The sequence below is a fragment of the Mesocricetus auratus genome, unplaced genomic scaffold, assembly GCF_017639785.1.
Source record: "Mesocricetus auratus isolate SY011 unplaced genomic scaffold, BCM_Maur_2.0 Super-Scaffold_100013, whole genome shotgun sequence".
NCBI classification, from domain to species: Eukaryota; Metazoa; Chordata; class Mammalia; order Rodentia; family Cricetidae; genus Mesocricetus; species Mesocricetus auratus.
Window position 1 is genome coordinate 82,685,877 of NW_024429196.1, and position 21,678 is coordinate 82,707,554.

General features: G+C 41.8%; 1 protein-coding gene across 17 annotated transcripts in view; it reads right to left on the reverse strand.

The window, feature by feature from the left end:
- The window catches only part of Cdc14b (cell division cycle 14B), a 93,688-nt gene that overhangs the window by 22,502 nt on the left and 49,508 nt on the right, over positions 1-21,678 (reverse strand). For all 17 annotated transcript variants that reach the window (XR_005881042.1, XR_005881041.1, XR_005881043.1 and 14 more), the window contains exons 5-9: positions 15,757-15,833; positions 9,404-9,470; positions 8,468-8,530; positions 4,476-4,563; positions 3,769-3,999 (exon numbers count right to left, since the gene is read on the reverse strand). Coding sequence is in view for 14 of the 17 variants with exons in the window: in XM_040756151.1 (XP_040612085.1) it covers positions 3,769-3,999; positions 4,476-4,563; positions 8,468-8,530; positions 9,404-9,470; positions 15,757-15,833 (526 nt within the window). In the remaining 3 variants the exon portion in view is untranslated. The remainder of the gene's footprint in view (positions 1-3,768; positions 4,000-4,475; positions 4,564-8,467; positions 8,531-9,403; positions 9,471-15,756; positions 15,834-21,678) is intronic.

The window sequence follows — 21,678 nt, forward strand, 5'->3', positions numbered from 1 at the left end:
CAATTGGCATGGGTAAGAACTCTGGACCCTGAGTCATCTCCTAAGTCCTCTTCTCTCCTCTTACAGAGGCCATGATAGCTAACTCCTATGATGGTTGATGTGTTGTGTCAACTTGGAAGGAATTTTTGGTTAAGTTCAGCATTTCAACTGGTGCCGTTTTTAGTAAGCACACTGCTTTTCATAATGTGGGCCATTCTCTTCCAGGCCATCAAAGTCTGAGCAAAAAAAAAAAAATAAAAGACTAGTTTTTCCATCCAACAGCAGGTCTGCCTTCGCAGACAGACAGCTCATAGTAGAGATGATGGACTCACCGACTCCATGACTCCTTTTAATAAACTGGAACTGTATGGGAGAGAACCAAGGCGGCTGCTAGGAAAAACCACCCCAGATGAGAGTAAGCAATGAACAGTTTCAGCCTCCAGCCACCCACAGTGTCACAGTGGCTGTGGGCTTTTTATACATGGTTTTGTTCTCAGTGCTTTTATCATAAAAGGGAGGTGCCGAAATCTGCCAAATGTCATTCCTACATTAGCAGAGATGATGATGTCGTTTTTTTTTTTTTTTTTTACCTCACTGTTACCGTAGAGATTCATACTGACTTTTCTATATTGCACCACTTATGTAATTCCAGGACAATCATTTTATTAGAGTGAATGATACTTCACCTTCACTGTATTATATTATCTTAGGGTCTCCTGTACCCCATGCTGGCCTCAAACTCACTATGTGGTTGAGGACAATCTTGAATTCTGATCCTCCTGTGTTCGTGTCCCCAATGCTAGGATTGCAGGTGTATACCATGACACTTGGGTTATGGAGCGCTGCAAATCAAATCCATGTCATCATGTTTGCAAAGCAAACCCTCTACCAGTGGATACCCAGGTCCCTATAATCCATCTACTATGTTACTGAATTCAGCTGATAAACACTTTGTTCAGGATGTTCACAATGTTGACAGTACTGTATGGCTTCTAAGCTTGTGTTAGGTAGCAAGGCAATCCTGGCTTCATACAACTTATGAGATCTTCATTTTCCTAAATTTTGAGTAAGTCTCTGAGAACCAGTATCAGTCACAGGTGATGAATTGGGTCCAGAGTTGTCCTTCATCAAGGAAGAGCTTCAATTCAGCCTCCTTGGTGTTTAACTTTGAACCCACCTTCTGCATCTCATGGTAACCCTGCACTGGTGGGTTTTGTGTTTCCAGGAATTTTCCACTTCATTTCCACTATCCAACTTTTTGTTCTGCAATTGTTCACAGTAATCTCTTATTGGATGTTCACATGTGTTCATACACATATGTCCAGCTTCATTGCTCTCCACCTAATCCCCTTGCAACAGGGTCTCTCAATGAACCTAGAGTTTGCTGTTTTCATCTAGGCTGTCAGGCCACTAAGTCCAGCAATCTTCCTGTCGGCTCCAACCCTACTTAGAAGTTACAGGTGTCTACAGCCATACTTAACTTCTTATATATGAATCCAAGTTCAGGTCCTCTTAGCATTTCTATAGAATCTCCATTATTGTCCCCACCGTCACTTCTCATCGTAATAATTGAGCCTTTTCTCTTTCATCTTCATCAATGTAAGTAATTCATCAATGTAAGGTTTGTGATTTTTTTTAAAACTTTTTGAAGAACCATCCCTGGATTTTGTTGATTTTTCTATTGGTTTTCTATTATTTTATATGTTGCAGTAGTTATATTACAATAGCAACAATACTTAAAAAGCTATTACTAGTCTTTAACCTTTCTATGTGCATATTTACCTCTTGCTTCTTCATATGACTTTGAGTCATTCTCTGGGATCCTTCCAATTCATCTAACAGGGTACTGGTCAAGTTGTAACAAGGGTGGCTTACTGCTTCCTTATTTTTGAGGGAGTTTTGAAGACTTATGGGACTCTTGGCTGTAGTGTTTTTCCTTCAGTAATTGCATTATTGTCAATTCACTGTCTCAGGCTTCCACAGCTTCCGATGGAAGATCTGGTAATAAAGGTGTTCCCTCTCTTACTTCTTTCAGTGTCTCTGTCTTTAGACAGTCATGTGAGTTTCTGAGTTTGTTTTGTTGGGAGTTTGGAGAATGTCTACAATCATGTCTTTTATCAAATTGGGAAATTTTTCCAGGCAAACAGCTTGCCTCCTTTTTTTTCTCCCCCTCCTCTGCTGTAGCATCCACCACATATATCTGGTCTCCGGGACTTTGTTCCTCAACTCTGCTAGATTTTTGCTCCGTTCTCTTCTTGACCCCTTTTTCCCTATTCTCAGACCTGGTGACTTTTTTCTTTTCTTTTTTTCTTTTGGTATACACTGGAACTTTTTCCTGTGTGTATGTATGTGGGAGGCTGCCACGTCCCCTGGAACCGCAGTTTCAGACAAGTTGTGAACTGCCGCGTGGGTGCTGGGAACTGAACCCAGATCCTTTGGAAGAACAGCCAGAGTGGCCAGTGCTCTTAATTGTTGAGCTATCTCTCTAGCCCTGACCTGTGTCTGTTTACTGGCTCTGTTCTTTATAGTCCCGGCTTCTTCCTTCTGCCTGAGACAGTATGCTTTGGAACCCTGCCAATAAGCTTTTAAAGTTATTTCCAGAAATATTTTTTTGGGTTTACTTTTATGGTTTTTGTCTTCTACTCACACTTGAATTTTGCTCACACAGTTTTTTTTCCCCTTCTTTTCCCTTACTTTCTTTTCACCATAAGCACTGTTGAGGTAGCTGTTTTAAATCATCTGTCTAGAGAATCCACTAGTTGATCCTTGTCAAGAATAGTTTTGGGAATTTTGTATACTTTACTGGCTCCTCTTCCATTTTATCTATCTATCTTCTGTCTGTTTATTTATCTATCTATTCATTTATTATTTATCTATCATCTTCCACTACAAAATCAACATTTGAATGTTGTGATCATAGCTACATTCCTACCTACAAACACAATTTCAACTCCAGAAATTAATTTGGTGATTGTTTTAATTTTTTTGTTTCCTTGCTATTGAATTTTTCTTAGTGATTATATTCCTTGTCTCCTTAATTAACTAGCTCACATTAAAGTTAAATGAACTCTACTACAGTCACACAGTACATCATTTACAGTCGTTTAAGGAACGTTTAGTATCAGAAACTGTTACAGCTGCTGAAATATATCTTGCCAGATCTTATTCTCTACACAGAAAGCAGCAGTTGGGCCTTGGCTCTATCACTGACAACCTAAGGAGTTACCACACAGGCACAGGACAGACTCTTGAATAAATATGCATACTTTAATATGCTAAGCCTTTGTAGGCTGACTCTTGAAAGTTAAGTTCATACAATTACAGGGTTTTAAAATCGTTCTTTCTGGGCCAGGCGTTGGTGGTGCACGCCTTTAATCCCAGCACTCGGGAGGCAGAGGCAGGCGGATCTCTGTGAGTTCGAGGCCAGCCTGGTCTACAAGAGCTAGTTCCAGGACAGCCTCCAAAGCAATACAGAGAAACCCTGTCTCGAAAAACAAACAAACAAACAAACAAAAAATCGTTCTTTCTGGCCAGTGAGATGGATCAACTGATAAAAGCACTTGCTGCCAAGTCTGATGATGTGGGTTCTATTCCAGGAAACTACATGGTGAAAGAATTGACTCCCACAAGTTTCCTCTCTCTTTCTCAATGTCATAAAAAAAAGCTTTAAGTCATTCTTTCAATGGTGTAGTGTGATGTGTATTGCAATGTAACATAAAGGGACACAACACATTTCTACACACATACTCATATATGAACACTGCCCTTTAACCCAACCTAGCTGCTTACCTTTGCAATGCACAGCAATGGCACCCTCAACACTTTCACAAATATCCAGAAATTCTTGGACAATTGACTCAGCAGGAGTGCTGCCATCCGGAAAGAAAAGATCATGGTGATCGAAACCAGCTTCCGTAAAGCGCTTAGCATCATACATCCTTTTATTCAGACGGATAATGGTAGTTACATTGTGATTCTTAAAATACGGAATATAAGTCTCAGGAGAATGTTGGTGGTAACCTACATAAAAAAAAAATGCACCACATCTTGTAAAATGCAGGAAGGAAACAATGGAAAATAGTTTCACCTGGAAAGTGGGTGGAAACTGTCTGGATTGGGGACTGAGTACCCGTTTGATTATAACTGTAAAAAACAGAAGCTTAAAAAGTTAACACCCAGGCAAAACAATGTGCTCAAATAACCAAGAGCAGTTAAATCATAAAGACTGAGTCAAGCTTAGCTTAATTCTTTGGTTTCTTCCTAACCCCTTTGATAGGCAACTCAGGAGCTCCACTGCCAGGAGGTGAGCATGGAATGCTGAGCCTATCCCAGACACCCAACCATTCAGCACACCAGAATTCAGGACTGGAACTATCCTTCTGCCTCACTCAGACTCACAAACAGCTGGGACAACAGGCACAGCTACTGTGCCCAGCTTGCTGTCCTACTTCCAAAGGAAAAAGACAAGGCCATCCTGGTTCCACAGTTTTGCATACCACTCTCAAGTCTGGATTTTGAATGGGGTCCACAGAAGGCAAGAAACCGATCCGGTATTATCCAGTTGAAATCTCCATTTTCTGCTTTCTACAAGGGAAAGATTAGCACAATTAGCTTTGGGACCGCATCTCCTTCCAGCTCCCTTTTCAACACTCTCAGAGTTCAAAGCCAGTGGCTTTAGCGTGTCAGCTGTTCACCCAGCACAAGATAGAAATCTATTCTGCCCCACTTTGAGTATTTCCAAGGGATGGCTAACTTTCCTAGTGTCATCACTTTGTTTTGAAAGTATTTCTCTGCGTAAGTCTTCAGCCTAGAAAACATACCCTGCACTCAATTATATTTCGACAGCCTGGCTATTTCATCTGAATAAATTCTTATTATACGAAATTAACTCCTATTAAGAAAACAGACTTTTCTAGTGTATGAGAGGACTCTAGAAAGCCCCCCCACACTCCATTATCCTAAACAGACAAAGTATTTTCCAATATAAATAATTTTGACTCCCTGAGTAACAATAGGAAGAGTGTCAGAAGTAATGTCTCCATTGTCTCTATATAGTAAGAGGGAGACAATATTATGTTTGTTGTGTATGTGTGTGCTGAGAACAGAGAACAGCCTTGGGTGTCATTCTTCAGGTGTTATCCACCTTGCTTTTATGTTTCTTTTTTGGGGGGGGGGCAGGGTCTCACATTATGTAACCTTGGCTGATCTGAACTTGCTATGTAGACTAGGATGCCCTTGAACTCAACAGAGCTCTGTCTGCCACTGCCTTCCAAGTGCTGGGATTACTAAGCATGCACCACCCCCCCCCCCAGCATAACAAGACTTAAGAAATAAAAGGCAATTGACTGTGACGCAAAGAATCAGTGGCAAAAGGAAAAAAAAAATCACTTAACAACTGTGGTAATAGAAACACGGTGCTTCATGTGCCAACTGCTATTTTTAGTATTTCATATACCCAGAAAAAGTATTTTAAGTGTGTATAGTGTGTCTGTGTGTGTCTGTGTGTGTCTGTCTATGTTCACATGTGTGGAGGCCCAAAGCTGATACCTGGTGTTCAACCACTTTCCACTTCATTTATTGGAACGTGGTCTCTTGCTAAAGGCAGAGCTTTCGGACTCTGGACTCTAAATAGACTGGTCTGGCTCACCCCCAGGATCATCTGTCTCTTTCTTTTTAAGTGCTGGGATTACAGGTCTCAGCCATGTATGCCCACCTGCCTGGCTTTCATATGGCTTCTAGGGATCCAAACCCAAGTTTGTACAGCAAGTACTTTATATCCCCTGAGCCCTCTCTCCCCAGCCCCAAGAAAGTATATTTAATTTTACGTGTTTAATTTTATGGTGACGAGGAGGACGAGGAGGAGGAGTAATGATGGTAGTGGTAGTTATACAGTCACTGAAGGACATAGTCAAATATTGCACTTTAGAAACAGATTGGCATTACAAGGAAGATACAGCTGTCACAAATGAATCCCGGGATATGTTTTACCTTTGCCACAAAAAGAGCCTAGACCATCAACAAAACACATTATACTTCAGTTTTCTAAATAAAAGTTCTTCAGAAATTGACTGCAAAAGCTAATTATCTGTGGACTTGGGATATGAGTGCATGGCTGTCTGCAGAGCCTCCTCTCCTTCTGAGGAAGTTCATTCAAAGTGACTATTACCAGACCTAAAGAGTCCAGTTTCCCTGTCTCCAGGGGGCCTTTAATACAGTATCTTACACATCTGTTTTGAAGAGGGAACCCAAGAATCAAGGATTCTCTACTTCCTCAATCTTTAAGTTAAAAGAAATAGAAGGTATCTGTGAGTTTGCCTGCCTGTACACTTTCTCCTGTCCCATCTTCTTTATCTGATATGGTAGGCCAGGACCAGAGTCATCTGGCAATAATAACTGACATTCCCACATGAGAGACTGTAGTGAGATATACACCCCACCCATACCCGTAGCACTGATGGGCATGGTCACAGGTGAGGACCCATTTCCAGCACCGTTGTGTGTGCTACAGGTATGGGCAGGGTATGTATCTCACTATGGGGGAGGCAGGGAGGGATGGAAGGGGTAGGGAGGAGGGATGGAGGGGGAGAGACAGAGACAGAGGTCAGCTCCTCTTCTTATTTTTTGAGACAAATTTCCTCATTGAATCTGTAGCTTACTGATTTAGCTAAAATAGTTGGCCAGTGAACCTCAGAAATTCTGCTTTCTACACCTCCCTAGTGCTGGCATTATAGGTGTTAACTGCTACACTGGGTTATTTTCATGGGTGCTGGTATTTAAAACCAGATTCTCATTCTTGTTTTATTTACTGAGCCATCTCCTCAGCTCTGCTCCTGGATTTTCAATTTGCAGATTCCAATAAAATGTTTGCTCTTTTATTTAAAACATTTCAGGCTTTTTGTTTTTAAATAGAGTGTCACTATGTAGCCGTGGATGGCTTAAAACTCACTATGCAGACCAGGCTGTCGCCAAACCTGCTGTTGCCTCCTGAGTGCTGGAGTTAAAGGTGTTTGCCACCAGGCCTGGCTATTTGTGTTTAGTTTTCAAAACTTGAAACAGAGTGTCCAGTCAATACAAATAGGCTATAACAACAGCCAAGTACACAGCAACTAATCGCCTTTCTGTGTCCACACTGAGAACTTCATTCAAACCTGTATCCCCATCATTACAGGAAGGTCACCAAGACTAACTTAAACTAAGCACTGTAAAGACTATGTATCAATGAATACCTGTTTCCCCTGGAACCATCTATTAAACAAACTCAGAAGCCACCATTAAGAATCACGTATGGACCTGGTGGTGGTGGCACATGCCTTTAACCCCAGCACTCGGTAGGCATAGGCAGCAGGATCTCTGAGTTCTGGGCCAGTCTGATCTACAGAGCAAGTTCCAGGACAAGTTCCAAAAGCTACACAGAGAAACCCTGTCTCAAAGAAACAAAAAGGTATCATGAATGGAGAGCCAAGGTAAAAGATGTGAGGTTTCTTACCCTTCGATTTCATTTTATTTTTCCCCCTCATGTGTATATGTGCCTGTGCATGTTTGTGTGTTGGGTTCATACGTGTGTATGTGTGTGTTGATGTGTGGTATGAGCATGTGGAAGCCCAAGACTTCCACATCAGCAGTCTTCCTTGATTGCCTTCTACCTCACATATGAAAGGTCTCTCAGCTGAACCCAGAGCTGGATGATATAGAGTCACTATGGCCACCTAGTATTTTCGTAGGTTCTGGACATTCAAACTCCAGTCTTCAATGAAGCATCTCCCCAGCCATATTGTTTAATATTTTTTTTTAATTCTCTTTATTCCTTTACGTAGGATAAAAGAGTAAATATATGTGGTCACATGGTGGAATTCTGGTCACAGCACAAATTTCCAATAATAAGTTCTGGATCTCATGTGCAGACTATTTCTGCATCTTTTATTTTGTTTTTCTGAGATAGCTTTGGCTGTCCTGGAACTCACTCTGTACACCAGGCTGGCCTCGAAATCACAGAGATCCACCTGCCTCTGCCTCTCAAGTATTGGGATTAAAGGTGTGCACTACCACTGGCCACCACCACCCACCCAGCTGTTCCTGCACCTTAAATGTCCGCAGCACAAACACTGCAGAGATAGCACACATGTGTGAATGAGGTTGACTCTGGGAACCATTTCACAAGCACACAGCCATCAAAACATTATCTGGGCCAGGAGGGTGACTCAACAGACCAAGCACTTGCCACACAAGTGTGATGACCAGAGTGTGAGCCCCAGAACCTATGTAGACAGAAAGGAGAAAACTGACTCTACCAAGGTGTCCTCTGACCTCACGAGTTCACCAATACACATCATACACACACGTAATAAATAATAATAACAGTAGCGACAATATCAGATAAATTAAAAGCATTACTTAGTATGCTAAGAGAGTTAGCGCCCAATATAGATGGCACCTCAGTAAAGTATGGAGTAAGGAGGAACTTAACTGAGAAGAGGAACCTAGGACTTACTTCATAGTGTTCATATTCATCAAGGTTAAATGTGTTGAAATTAAAGAAGCCGTACTGCATTGCCTGAAATATGAAAGGAAACTTTTAAGAACAAAGGATAAACAAAAGGCCAATTTCCTACCCAATTTCCTACTGAGCACCAGGAAATGTCTTAGAAAATAGTGCTGTATTCATGCTGAGCATCTAAGGGTGTGGGAGATTCTTGTTCAACTATTTGGGGCCCCTATGCCACATCCCCAAGCCCTGAAACTTTCTGACAAAGCAGTTATGACTCATTTACTTTTATATAAAGCTTTGTGGCAAATTAATGGTTGTCCAAATTACCTTGTTGAACTCAAAGACCACTGCCTGGAAAGAAAATTGAGTCTCAAGCAACTTTGTTGTTGGTACAGGGGATAGGGCCTAGGACCTTGGACATGCTAGACTGACACTGAGTAATTAATATTCCCCTCTCCTCAGTTACTGTGTTACAAATACAGAATATATATGAATAGACCTTGGAGGAAAAAAAGTATTCAACATTTTTTTTTCTTTTAAATCAGACACACTGAAAACTAATACTGTATCTAGAACCAAATTACTTATCTCTCTATCCTCTCTGGTTTTTGGAGACATGGTTTTTCTGTGTAACAACCCTAACTGTAATTAACTCTCTTACTTATGCCTTGTTTTTGTGATGCTGAGGTTGAACCCATGGCCTCTCACATGCCAAACAAGTGCTCAACCAACGATTGACAGCCCCAGTCTGTCTCCTGTCTGTGCCCTTTCCATCCCATTCATGCACAGAAGCAATGAGAAATTCATAATGAGCTGTTTATTGGTCTGAGGTCACTTTAACGCTAAAGGGGAAGGGAATACTCCCAACCTGACACACCTCTTCAAGAAATTCTAACAGAGCTGTGTAGAACAACGCCTTGTCTTCTCCAAGACACTCACCTTCCTTACTGCGTGAAAACAGTCGAGAAGTGTGATATAGAAACTGCAGCTTCCATAGGCAGCGTCTCTGAAATTCCCAAAGTGTTACTCTGTTAATGTTCCACAGCATACTCAGCCCAAGACAAACCTGACTAGAATCCAATGCTTCAATGATCTCTACAGCACGGTCACAAGCATTTTGTTTTTACAGTTATACTAGAACTGGATAATTTTTTCTAATTCTTTTTTTTTAATTTATTTTATTTTATGGAACTGGAGTTACAGGATGTTGTGAGCTGACATGTGGATACTGGGAATTAAACCTGGGTCCTCTGGAAGAGCAGCCAGTGCCTTTAACCCCTGAGCTATCTCTCCAACCACCTTTCTAATTCTTTTGTTGTTGTTTTTCAAGTCAGGGTTTCTCTGTATAACAGTCCAGTTCTGGTTGTCCTAGAACTCACTTTGTAGACCACCTGTCTCTGCCTCCCAAGTGCTGTGATTAAAGAAAGGCAAGCACCACCACCAACCGGCTCCTTTCTAATTCTTAAGGGTCAAAATTCCAATACAATCACAAGAGCAAAAGCATCCAAACCTTTGGTAAAATCACTCCACATCTAAGCAAGTGCATAATCCATCAGCAGACATTGCCACTGAAATACTACATCAGTGTTAGTATTCAGGCATCTGTAGTGGCCTGTCCTTGGGGTTCTGACAGGGTACACCCTCAGTTGCAGCTCCTAAGAACAGCACCTGTACACACTACGTTCTCTTTTAAAAGGGCCCTGCCCACCTCCTATCCTCTCATTCATTCTCTCCCTCTCTCTCTGCTCTCCCTTCCTTCCTTCGTCTCCCTCTCCCCTCTCTCCTGCTGCTCCTGCCCCCAGAGGCCTGTCCCCTTTTTATGATCACTTTCCCTTATTAAGAAACCCCTCCACTTGAGCTCTGTCACATGGTATCTTTCTCAAGCCGCTATTTTAAAATGACAACAACCAGCCCTATCAATCAATGGGAAGAGAGAGAACTTTCAAAGCGCAGTGACGCAATGACTTTGACAGTAACTGTTAACTACTACCATTACATTATCTTTTTTCTTTTTTGGTTTTTCATTACACGGTTTCTTTGTGTACCCTGGCTGTCCTGGAAAACTCGCTCTGTAGACCAAGCTTATCTCAAACTCAAAAAGGTCTGCCTGCCTATGCCTCCTGAGTACTGGGATTAAAGGTGTGCACCACCACCACCTGGCCTTAATGTGATCGACAATTCTCCAACCCAGTTAAAGGCATACTGATTCAGCCTTACAAAGAACTTGATGCATGCTTTGAGAACTACAATGGCTCAAGCCCTTCTCTACTCAAGACCTACCTCACACTATCTGAACACACAAGCTTGCTTCATGAATAGCCTGACCTGAGCCACCAGGAATCATCCTCCATTGCTCTTCCACTATATTCACTGGGGTAAGCAAGATCTTTCAGCAAAGCCAGAGTCCGCCTATATGACTGGCCTTGCTAGCCTAGCTTGCTCTAGGCACGCACTGTCTTGAAGGCAGGAACTACAGGCAGGCTGTCTCCCCACCCAGCATTTATGTGGGTTGTGGAGAATCTAAATTCTGGTCCCCAGGACTGTGTAGCAAGTGCTTTAACTACTGAGCCATCCCCTCAAGATGCACACTGGATAAAGTTCAAAAGCAAACAGGCCTAAGACACAGCAGTAAATCTTTGGGGGTAAGAGCCATGTTCTACATCCCAGAGTGTGGCAGTCACACATACATGTGTAAGACTTAGCTGCACAATTCATTTTAGTGTTGTGCGCTGGGGTGCAGGCTCAGTGGTGTGTGCTTGCACAATGCCTGAGTCCAATTCCTAAGTTCTGCACATATACATGTGCACATGCACACATATATATGCAATATTTGATTTTTTCAATGTTTGTTTTTTTTGTTTTGTTTTTTGTTTTGTTTTGTTTTTTGTTTTGTTTTTCGAGACAGGGTTTCTCTGTGGCTTTGGAGGCTGTCCTGGAACTAGCTCTTGTAGACCAGGCTGGCCTCGAACTCACAGAGATCCGCCTGCCTCTGCCTCCCAAGTGCTGGGATTAAAGGCGTGCGCCACCAACGCCCGGCTCAATGTTTGTTTTTTTTTTAATATCAGTGTTTTCTTTACAAATTGTATGTATCAACTTTAAAAAAGGAGAAAGGGCTGTAAATACTGAGCAGGCACTATGGTTTATTTGTTGTTGGGTTTTTTTTTTTTTAAGCATAACCTCTTCGAGCAGGTACTACTATAGTTCCTATCTTCAGAATACAAGCTGAGGTTTAAGTTTGTAAAGGAGACAGAAACAGCAAAGCTAAGAGTCAGTTCTCTATCTGATAACCAAAGCAAGCTATGAACAACCACAAAATGGGCTTGGTAGTGCATGCCTGTAACCCTAGCATTTGGGAGGTACTCACAAGAGGATAGGGGACAATGCAAACTCTTATCTCAAAAAAAGAGAAAAGAGAGACACCCACTTACACAAACTACAACAAAACCAAGAAGCAGAGTATTACTACAGGTAACAGTATTACAGGCATACTCCTTTAGATTACTTTTCTCACTAAGAGAAGAAATGATATAATTTAATAAGAAATTATACACTACTAGGTCCACATCTTTAAACACAGCACTCAGGAGACAGAGGCTGGAAGAATTTTGTTGATTTTGAGGCAGTCTGGTTGGTAGTACACACCTCACCTCTCTTTAGTTCCAGCATTCAGAAGGCATCTGCATTTGAGGCCAGCCTAGACTACATAGAAAATTCTAGGCCAGCAAGGTTTACATAGTAATAGCCTCTCTCAAAACATAAATAAATAAAAGACAAAATGGGAGAAAAGCAAATTAGAACTATCTAGGGAGGTTGTAGTGGGAACTGGGGTTGACACTGTTTGTGCTACTTTCTAGCAAGGAAGTAAGCCTATTTGCATTTCATGTCCTGTGTGTGAGATGTGAGAATGCCTATATGGGATTAATACTTTGGAGAATTCTCGAGAACAAGGTCATCACTGCAACAGCAGCCGATCTACATGCCTGCCTCTCACTCTGCAATTGCTGATACAAGATTTGCTTCTAACAGACACAGACAGTTGCTGTTACAAGTTAAAACGATGAGTGGCTTACTTCAGTTCATGTCTTTCTCTCTTCCTACCCACCTCAAATCACAGAACATTTGGGACAGTCTATGAGTTAACAGGAATGGGGCATTCTGTCTCAGCCACGGCCTTCAACCGCTACATCACTGAATTCTGAACATTGCCAAAACAATGGAAGCCCTGTTTCAAGGGGGAGAGGGGGTTCCAGAGAGCAACCTGAGGAGGAAACTGTCTTCAGTGAGGGAGACACTCTAGAGTTCATCTACAAGATGCTAGATTCATCAGCTTAGAGCTTTATAAACTTTTTTTCTCTTTAAAATTCTTTGAAGACAATTGCACTGTGGGTGAGAGGTGAGGCTGCTAACTGCCCACAGAGCAGGAGCACTGCCGCCTCCACCTTCTCCTCCACACACAGCTGCCTGACAGGTTTTGTTGCAGGTGTGGCAACATCTGTAGCCACACCTGCTACCTCTGCTGGCTGTGCTCCTAAGGAAAGGGGTCAAGCGTAGCTGAGAACGTTCCCCCTGTGAAATAGGGGAACTCCTGGGTGGGTTGCCTGGGAGCCTGGGGTAGCACTGGGCACAGTATCACCAGGATTCTCCCCTGGCTTCATCACAGCTTGGTTCTCAGCCAAGTAAGTCCTACTCCACCCATATCATTTCTAGAGACAGAAGGTGAAGTCAGGAGACATTTGAGGTTCTGGTAACAGGAGTGGGGGTGGGGGAGTCACTAGTGTCCAGCAAAGAGGCTGAAGTGACAACATTCTAATGGTGTTACTGTCAACTCCTGCATCTATAGTGTCACACCACTAAACATACCTTCCTGCCAGGGCTCCCCCAAAAGTTTCTGGTAGGGTATGATCAAATAGATCTACCACATTACCTGTATATTTATACTAACAGTAATAAAAACTGCATATACTGGTTGGTCAATGGAATCAAATTGAAGACCCAGATGTAAATCCAATACTTGATGTAAATGAATACTTGATTTTGACAAAGAAACCAAAATTATTCAATGGAAAAGAGGAAGCATTTTCAACAACTTGTACTAGTCTGTACACGAATGCAAACTGATCCATATCTATCACACTGCACAAAACTCAAGTCCAAGTGAATCCAAATACCTCAACATAAATCCAGATACAATGAACCTGATAGAAGAGAAACTGGGAAATAGCCTTGAATGCATTGTCACAGGAGACAACTTCCTGAACAGAATACCAAAAGTGCAGGCACTGAGATCGACAATAAATGGGACCCCGTGAAACTGAAAAGCTTCTCAAAAGCAAAGGACACCATCAATATGACAAAACAGCAGCCTATAGAACTGGAAAAGATCTTCACCAATCCCACATTTGACAGAGGGCTGATCTCCAAATATATATATATATATAACTAATGAAACGGGACCTCAGAAAAATAAATAACCCAATTAAAAAATAGGGTACAGATTTAAATAGAGAACTCTCAACAAATGGCTGACAAACATTTAAAGAAATCTCCAATATAGTCACCAGGGAAATGCAAACGAAACAACTCTGATATTCCATCCTATACCTGTCAAAATGTCTAGTATCAAAAACACAAGTGGCAGCTCATGCTGGTGAGGATGTGGAGCAAGGGGAAGAATCCTTCATTTGCTGGTGGAGTTCAAATTTGTGCAGCCACTTTGGAAATCAATACGGCGGTTTCTCAGAAAACTGGGAATCGATCTACCTCAAGACCCAGCTATACCACTCTTGGGCATATACCCAAAGAATGCTCCATCTTACCACAAGAACACTTACTCAACTACATTCATACCAGTTTTATTGGTAAGAGCCAGAAATTGGAAAGAACCTAGATGCCTCTCAACCACGAGGGAGTATTGCTCAAGTTGTTAAAAACAATGGCATCAAGAAACTTGCAGGCAAATGGATGGACCTAGAAAAATCATCCTGAGTGAATTACCTTGAACCCAGAAAGACAAACATGGTATGTACTCACTTCATAAGCAGGCATCAGATGTATAGGATAATCATGCTACGATTCACAGACCCAACCCAGAGAAACTAAGTCACAAGAAGGGCTCAAGGAGAGACACTTGGATCTTCCTGGGAAGGGGAATAGAAGAGATTTTGCAGATGAACTAGGGGTGGGTGGGGATGGTAATAGGAGGGGTCAGGTTTGGGGTTGGAAGAAGAGAGTACCGAAAGAAATGAATGGAAAAGAGGGGAGGGCATTTGAGGCTGAGGTAGAAACATAGAGCAATGGAAACTCCCAAGAATCTACAAGCAGTGACCCTAAGACTCCTAGTACTAGTGGATACGTAGCATGAACTTGCCTGTAACCAGGCAAGACTTCCAGTGGAGGGATCAGGATACCAACCCAGCCACATAACCTTTGACCTACAATTTGTGCTGCCTACAAAATGTGTTGGGGTAAAGAAGGAGCAGAAATTGTGGGAATGGCCAACCAATGACTGCCCCACCAATGACTGGCCCAGCCTGAGATTCACGCCAGGAGAAGCCCACAGGTGATGCTGCCTGAAGTCCCAGGATTCAGAGGCCAGATAGCCCAGAGACCTACGACAGAACCAAACACACACAACTGGCCAAAAAAAAAAAAAAAAAAAAAAAAGTCAATGTAATGATGCCTGATGATACTCTGCCCAATTAACATCAGAGAGGCTTTATCTAGCAACTGATAGAAACAGATACAGAGAGCCACAGCTGAACATTAGGTGGAGCTCGGGGAATTCTGCAGAAGAGAAGGGGGGAAGGATTATAGGAACCAGACGGGAAAGCCACAGAATCAACTAACCAGGGCTCGTAGGGTCTTACAGAGACTGAACAACAACCAGGGAGCCTGCATGGGGCCCTCTGCATATGTTATGGTTGTATAGCTTGGGCTTCCTGTGGGACTCCTAACAGTGGGAGCAGGAGCTGTCTCTAATTCTCTTGACAGCCTTTGGGAACCTTTGCTCCTACTGGGTTGCCTCATCTGGGGAAGTGCCTAGTTTTACTGCAACTTGATATGCATGGGAGGCCTGCCATTTTCTGAATAAAAATGGAGGAGTGGATAGGGGGATGAGAGGTGGTGGTGGTGGTGGGGACTGGGAGAAGAGGAGGGAGGGGACACTGTAGTCAGAATATGACATAAACAAACAAACAAATAACCATTTAAAACAAAGAAAAAGAATTACCACCAAAAACTTCCTGGTAAGGGTCTGATCTAAACAGATCTACCACATTACTTATACATTTTACCTGAAAGGGATATAGGCTGTATCTCCAAAGATTAATGTTCTATATGCGTCTTCTGGAGTCCTTCCTAAATATATAACCTATATTTGGAAAGAAAAGAAAAGGGCAATTTACTTAATGCCACAATTCTGTCACCAAGAAGCTTTTTAACATGAGCCCCAGCCAATGAGCAGAGCCAAGTTCTCAGGCTCCCAGGATCCTATCAGTGAGTTAATTGCTTGTTTCGACCTGCCAGAGAGAGCCCTCCTTGCCACATGAACCCTGAGAGTACACTTCAAACAGCCTGTGCTAAGAAGGGTAGCGCTTTAAAAACACATTTTCCAGATCCAGATGTTTGCGTAACAGGCTTTAATTCCTCCCTGAACATCCTCAGAAATGACAGGTGAAAAGGGAGCTGGGGACTGGAGTGTGGTGAAGTGATAACCCAAAAGCAGAGCTGATGAATTTTATTTATTATTGTTGTTATTATTTATTATGTTTGTGAATGTGCCCAACCGTACTAATGTGTAAGCCACCGGGCAACTTTGTGAAGTTGGTTCTCTCCTTTAGACCATGTCAGCTCCAAGGATCAAATCAGGTCCACAGACTTACACAGCAAGTGGCTTTACCTGCTGAGCCATCTTGCTGGTCCCAAACTACTTTTTTTTTTTAAGATTTATTTATTTATTACATATACACCAGATTGAATTGTAGATGGTTGTGAGCCACCATGTGGTTGCTGAGAATTGAACTCAAGACCTCTGGAAGAGCAGTCAGTGCTCTTAACCTCTGAGCCATCTCTCCAGCCTCCCAAACTACCTTTTTTAAAAAGTTTATTTTTTTTAATGCTCTGCGTGTTTTGCCTTTGCATATTACTGTGCACCGTGTACATGCAGTGCTGAGGAAGCCAGAAAGAGTTACAGAAAACTGAGCTGCCACATAGGTGCTGGGAACTGAACCCAGGTCTTGTGCTAATTTCTGAGTCATCTCATTATATATATATACACAGTGCTGTGGATTGAATCCAGTGCCTCACTCATGTTAGAAAGGAGCCACCACTGAGACACACTCTTGTCCAAAACAAAGACCTTGATTCGCTCTCTCCGTTTTCATTTAGGGTTCTGTCCCACTGTGAAAGTTTCCTACTGGACTAAGTACATCTGCTGCTTCTGTCTTCAGAACTATGGTATGTTTTTGGTTTCCTCTGGTAAATACTTCAAAAACACCCTCTCTTTCCTTCCTTCCTTCCTTCCTTCCTTCCTTCCTTCCTTCCTTCCTTCCTTCCTTCCTTCCTTCCTGTTGAGACAGAGTCTCATGAGCTGTGTAGTCCTGGCTGACCTGGAACTCACTATGATGCACGTACCCCAGGTATACACTATTACACCTGGCCAAACCCTATCCTTTACCAATGTAGTACATGCTAGGATACCATGACTGTGTCTTTTTCTTCAACAGTTTATATTGTTTTGAGGTCTTTTTGCCCCAGTCACTATCTGCAGGGTGTCCTCAAATCCCATGCAGGAACCAGGGACCCACGTGCATTCAGTTAGATACATATGAAGACCAAAACTAAATTAAATTCCAAAGCGTATTTATGGAAAATCTATTTTAAATTACAACAGTAAAAAAAAAACTTCAATTCAAATCTAGGTTAGGAGTATATCTCAGTAGCAGAGCACAAGTTCAGCAATACACAAGGACTGAGAAACAGCATAAAAGGGGAAAAATTACCAAGTTAATTACAAGCTGCTGTTGCTTCTTTTGTTTTTGTTTGTTTTTTCTTAGTTTTTCAAGACAGGGTATCTCTGTGTAGCCCTGGCTGTCCTGGAACTCTATCTGTAGACCAGGTTGTCCACAAACTTAAGAGATTCGCCTCCTTCTACCTCTTGAGTGCTGGGATTAAAGACCTGAGCCACTGCTGGGCAGTGGTAGTGCATGCCTTTAGTCCCAGCACTCGGGAGGCAGAAGCTGGCAGTACTGGGGAACAGAAATAAGGCAGAACTCTGAGGCCCAGTAGCCAGAACAGCCTAGCCAAATTGATAAAGTCTCACGCTCAGTGACAGATCCTGTCTCAAAAATGAGGTAGAAAATTATGGAGGAAGACACACACAGCTACCTCTGATCTCTATACATATATGTATGCACACACATATATACACAGAAGTAAACAACGAATTTATAAAGCTAGCACCAATCTTTTAAGCATAAAGCTAGAACTCAGAACCAATGATAAAGATTTGACAGCTTCCAGAGGACATTTTAATTATCTTCTGTTTTAACAGTTATAAATGGACTATCTTCCCAATGTCTGAACTATTTCCTGTTAGAATTTTGTTCCATTTACTCTCTAAAGACCACAAACTATGACTGTGATGGTAAATCAACTTGACTGGGTTTGGAATCACCTAGAAGACACACCACCTCTGTGAGTGTCTGAAGGAATTTCTAGAGAGGTTTAACTAAAGATAAAAGACTTGCACTGAGGTTTTAGAGTAAAAAGGATAAAGTGGCAGGATTCCCTGTTCTGTTTCCTTGTCAGTTGAGAAGTGAAGACTCCCAGCCACACCTTCTTTCATGAACTACACCGCAATGGACCCAACTCTCTTCAACCAAAATAAACCCTTCTATTACTTGTCAGGTATTTAGTCACAGCAATGGGAAAATAATGCACTAATTAACAGAATGGTCAAACATTTAATTATCTCCAGTGCCATTATGAAAAGGTCTACTATAACATCAATCAATTCCAAGAACAAAGAAATGTGTTCATAGATCTTACCTAATGTTGTGTTCAAGTACAACAAACCAACCTCAGGAATATCACACCTCCCCTCTCACTCAACCCACCTACCTCATTCTACACATACAACTCTTAAGCAGAGCCTAACAACTATTTTATTACTATTTATTTAGAAAAACAGATACCACTACTTTATAAAAACTGTAATTTTTTTTAAAACTCCATCCTATTAAAAAAAAATCTTGTTCCTGCTGTGTTGCTTAGTTCTGTTAGCTTTACAAGACCTGGAATTGCCTGTGAAAAGTCAGCTGAGGGCATGCCGATGGGGGATTATTAATTTATAGGAAGACTCAGCCCATTATGGGTGACACCAATTCCCTAGGCAGGGGATCCTGAAGAAGTGAAAGGGAGGAAGCTATCTGAAAGCAAGCAGATAAGCAAGAATATATGCATTTGTTTCTTTTTGGTCTTGACTGTGGATGTGATGGTAAGTTCTTGCCATGACTTCCCCTCAATAATGGACTGTAACTTGCAACAGTAAATCCAATCTCTCCTAAGTAACTTGTGGAGATACTTTGTCACAGCAGACATGAAACTTGAACACTCATAATCTACAAGGTATCTTCTGTCTCTTGCTGAGACTGAACACCCTTCTAATGTGGACCTGGGTGGCTTCCACAGGCCTGCATATCAAAGTTTGATTCTCAAGCCTGGTGATGGTATCGGACACCTTTTATCCCAGCACTTGGGAGGCAGAGGCAGAGGCAGGTAGGTGGTTCTCTGTGAGTTCGAGGCCAGCCTGGCCTACAAAGTAGATGCCAGGACTGTTACACAAAGAAACCCGTCTGAAACAAAACGAAAACAAACGTTTGGTTCTCGATGCCATGGAGAAGGAGGTGAAAGGGTTTGTGTCACTGAGGATACATCCTTGAAGGAGACTTTGGAACTTTGCAATGTCTTCTTTCAGATGTGAGGCAGCAGCCTGCTCCACCACATGCTCCTTGCCCTATTACATTGACCCCTCACCCCAGGTTCCAAAGCACCAGCACCGACCACAGGCATAAATGCAAAGCCATAATCTACGATGAAGCTCTCCTCATTACAAGGTATAGTCTTGGATATGTTACAGTACCGGAGAGTTGAGTAACAACGGATAACTCCATTAAAGTTTTATACCCTCATACCCCTTAAATCAGAACCCAAAACTCAATTTAAAAACCCTGCCACAATGCCACTCCTTCCTATGGATCACCAGTTCATTGATACAAACAAAACAGCAAGTACCAACTGAACAAGAGAAAGGTAACTTTATTTTTTAATTAAAAATCGTTATTTATTTTCCATGTATAAGTGGCTCTATCCAAACCAACTGAACAAGAGAAAGGTGACTATTTTTTTTAAAAGGTTATTATTTCTTTTACGTATATGCTCTATCTGCATGTACACCTTTATGCCATTAAAGGGCATTAGATCCCACTATAGATGGTTGTGAACCACCATATGGTTGCTGGGAATTGAACTCAGGACCTATGAAACTGTAGTCAGTGCTCTTAACCACTAAGCCATCTCTCTAGCCCTGAGAAAGGAGACTTTAAAACATCCCTGTGATATGAACTTTGGGGGCATTACAGAGCTTGAATATGTAATCAGTAAATTGGGTGGCAGCATGAAATTCCTTACCTACTTGCCTCCAAAACAAAATAAAACCCTGGGGGTGCACTATATGCTGGTTGTCTTTAAAAAAATTTTTTTTTAATCAAAATCAGGTTATTGTTGTCCTCAGAATCAGGCCTTGTTACTGTTTTGGATACCGGGCCTATTTACTGCTACAGATGAGAGTGGAGAAATTCAACATTTATGTGGTTTATCATGGTATTCTTGAAGCTTTGCCATCCCATAAATTACAACTTCCCAGTGGCTTGCCTTTCCAGAAGCTACATGATTTTGCCTTTGAAGTGGGAGGTCATGAATTTATGGCTGAAAAATACAGTTCTATGGTAGGATTTGCTCTAATTTGCAACTGTGTTAGTTAGCTTTCCATCACTGTGACAAAATACCTAGGACAGTCATCCTATGGGAGGGGGTGGTATTTTGGTTCAATTTGGGGAGGTTTAGTACATAGAGCTCTGGGTCCTTTTGTTCTCTCTTTGTGGATATGTATGAGAGCCCAAAGCAATGGAAAACGGGTAGTGCTAACCATCTTCTGAGTCACACCAGAGACTCACAGACATTCTGACTAACCCAGGAAAAGGCAACATCTTTCTTTCAGATGGGACAGTTATCCCTTTTCAAGTAGCAAGGGGGTGACAATCATAGCTACTATTTCATTGTAACTGCTTGTTCATTCATTCATTCATAGATAAAAAGTTAACCGTGTAGCCCTGTGGCTGTCCTGGAACTCTCTATGCAGACCAGGCTAGCCTCAAATTCAGAGATCCCCTACCCTCCACCTCCTAACTGCTAAAATTAAAGGCTCCTGGCTCACTGCAACTTTTATTAGTGATCAAATCATACATCATGCTGTAAACTCCTGAATACACAAGACAAGAGATCTCCTGAAGGTTACAAGAATTAATAATAAACACAACTAACAGGAAAAAAGAAAAGACTGGGCAGTGGTAGCACATGCCTTTAATCCCACCGCGCAGGAGTCAGAGGAAGGCAGATCTCTGTGAGTTTGAGACCAGTCTGGTAGACAGAGCTAGTTCCAAGACAGCTAACGCTGTTATAGAGAAACCCTGTCTTAAAAAGAAAAGAAAAAGAAAACTAAGACATTGTATCCCTCAATCAATCACCTGAACAAATATTGGAAGTCATTGGGGTGAAAGAGCTGAATTTCCTGAGTATATGGAGGTGCACATGCATATACAGGTAATCCAACCAACCTAAAAGGAAATCCAGAGAACCCTCTTTCAGAATTTCTCTAGCTTTCCAAGACCTCCTTCTCTATAGAGAACTATACAAGATTTTCCTTAAACATCAATTTAAAGTAATTTTTTATTCCACCAAACTGTAACTTCATGGTTTCTTTATACCAAAATGGTAATGCCCTAATTTCCTTCTAAACTTCAAAATAAAAATAGCCTTTTAATACACTAAATAACTGTGGGTTAGTCTTGGAACACAAGTTCAATTCAAAGAACAGAAGAACAACGCAGCATTTTTTCCTATGGAGGTGAGAGAAAACTCCAGATTCTCAGCGATGA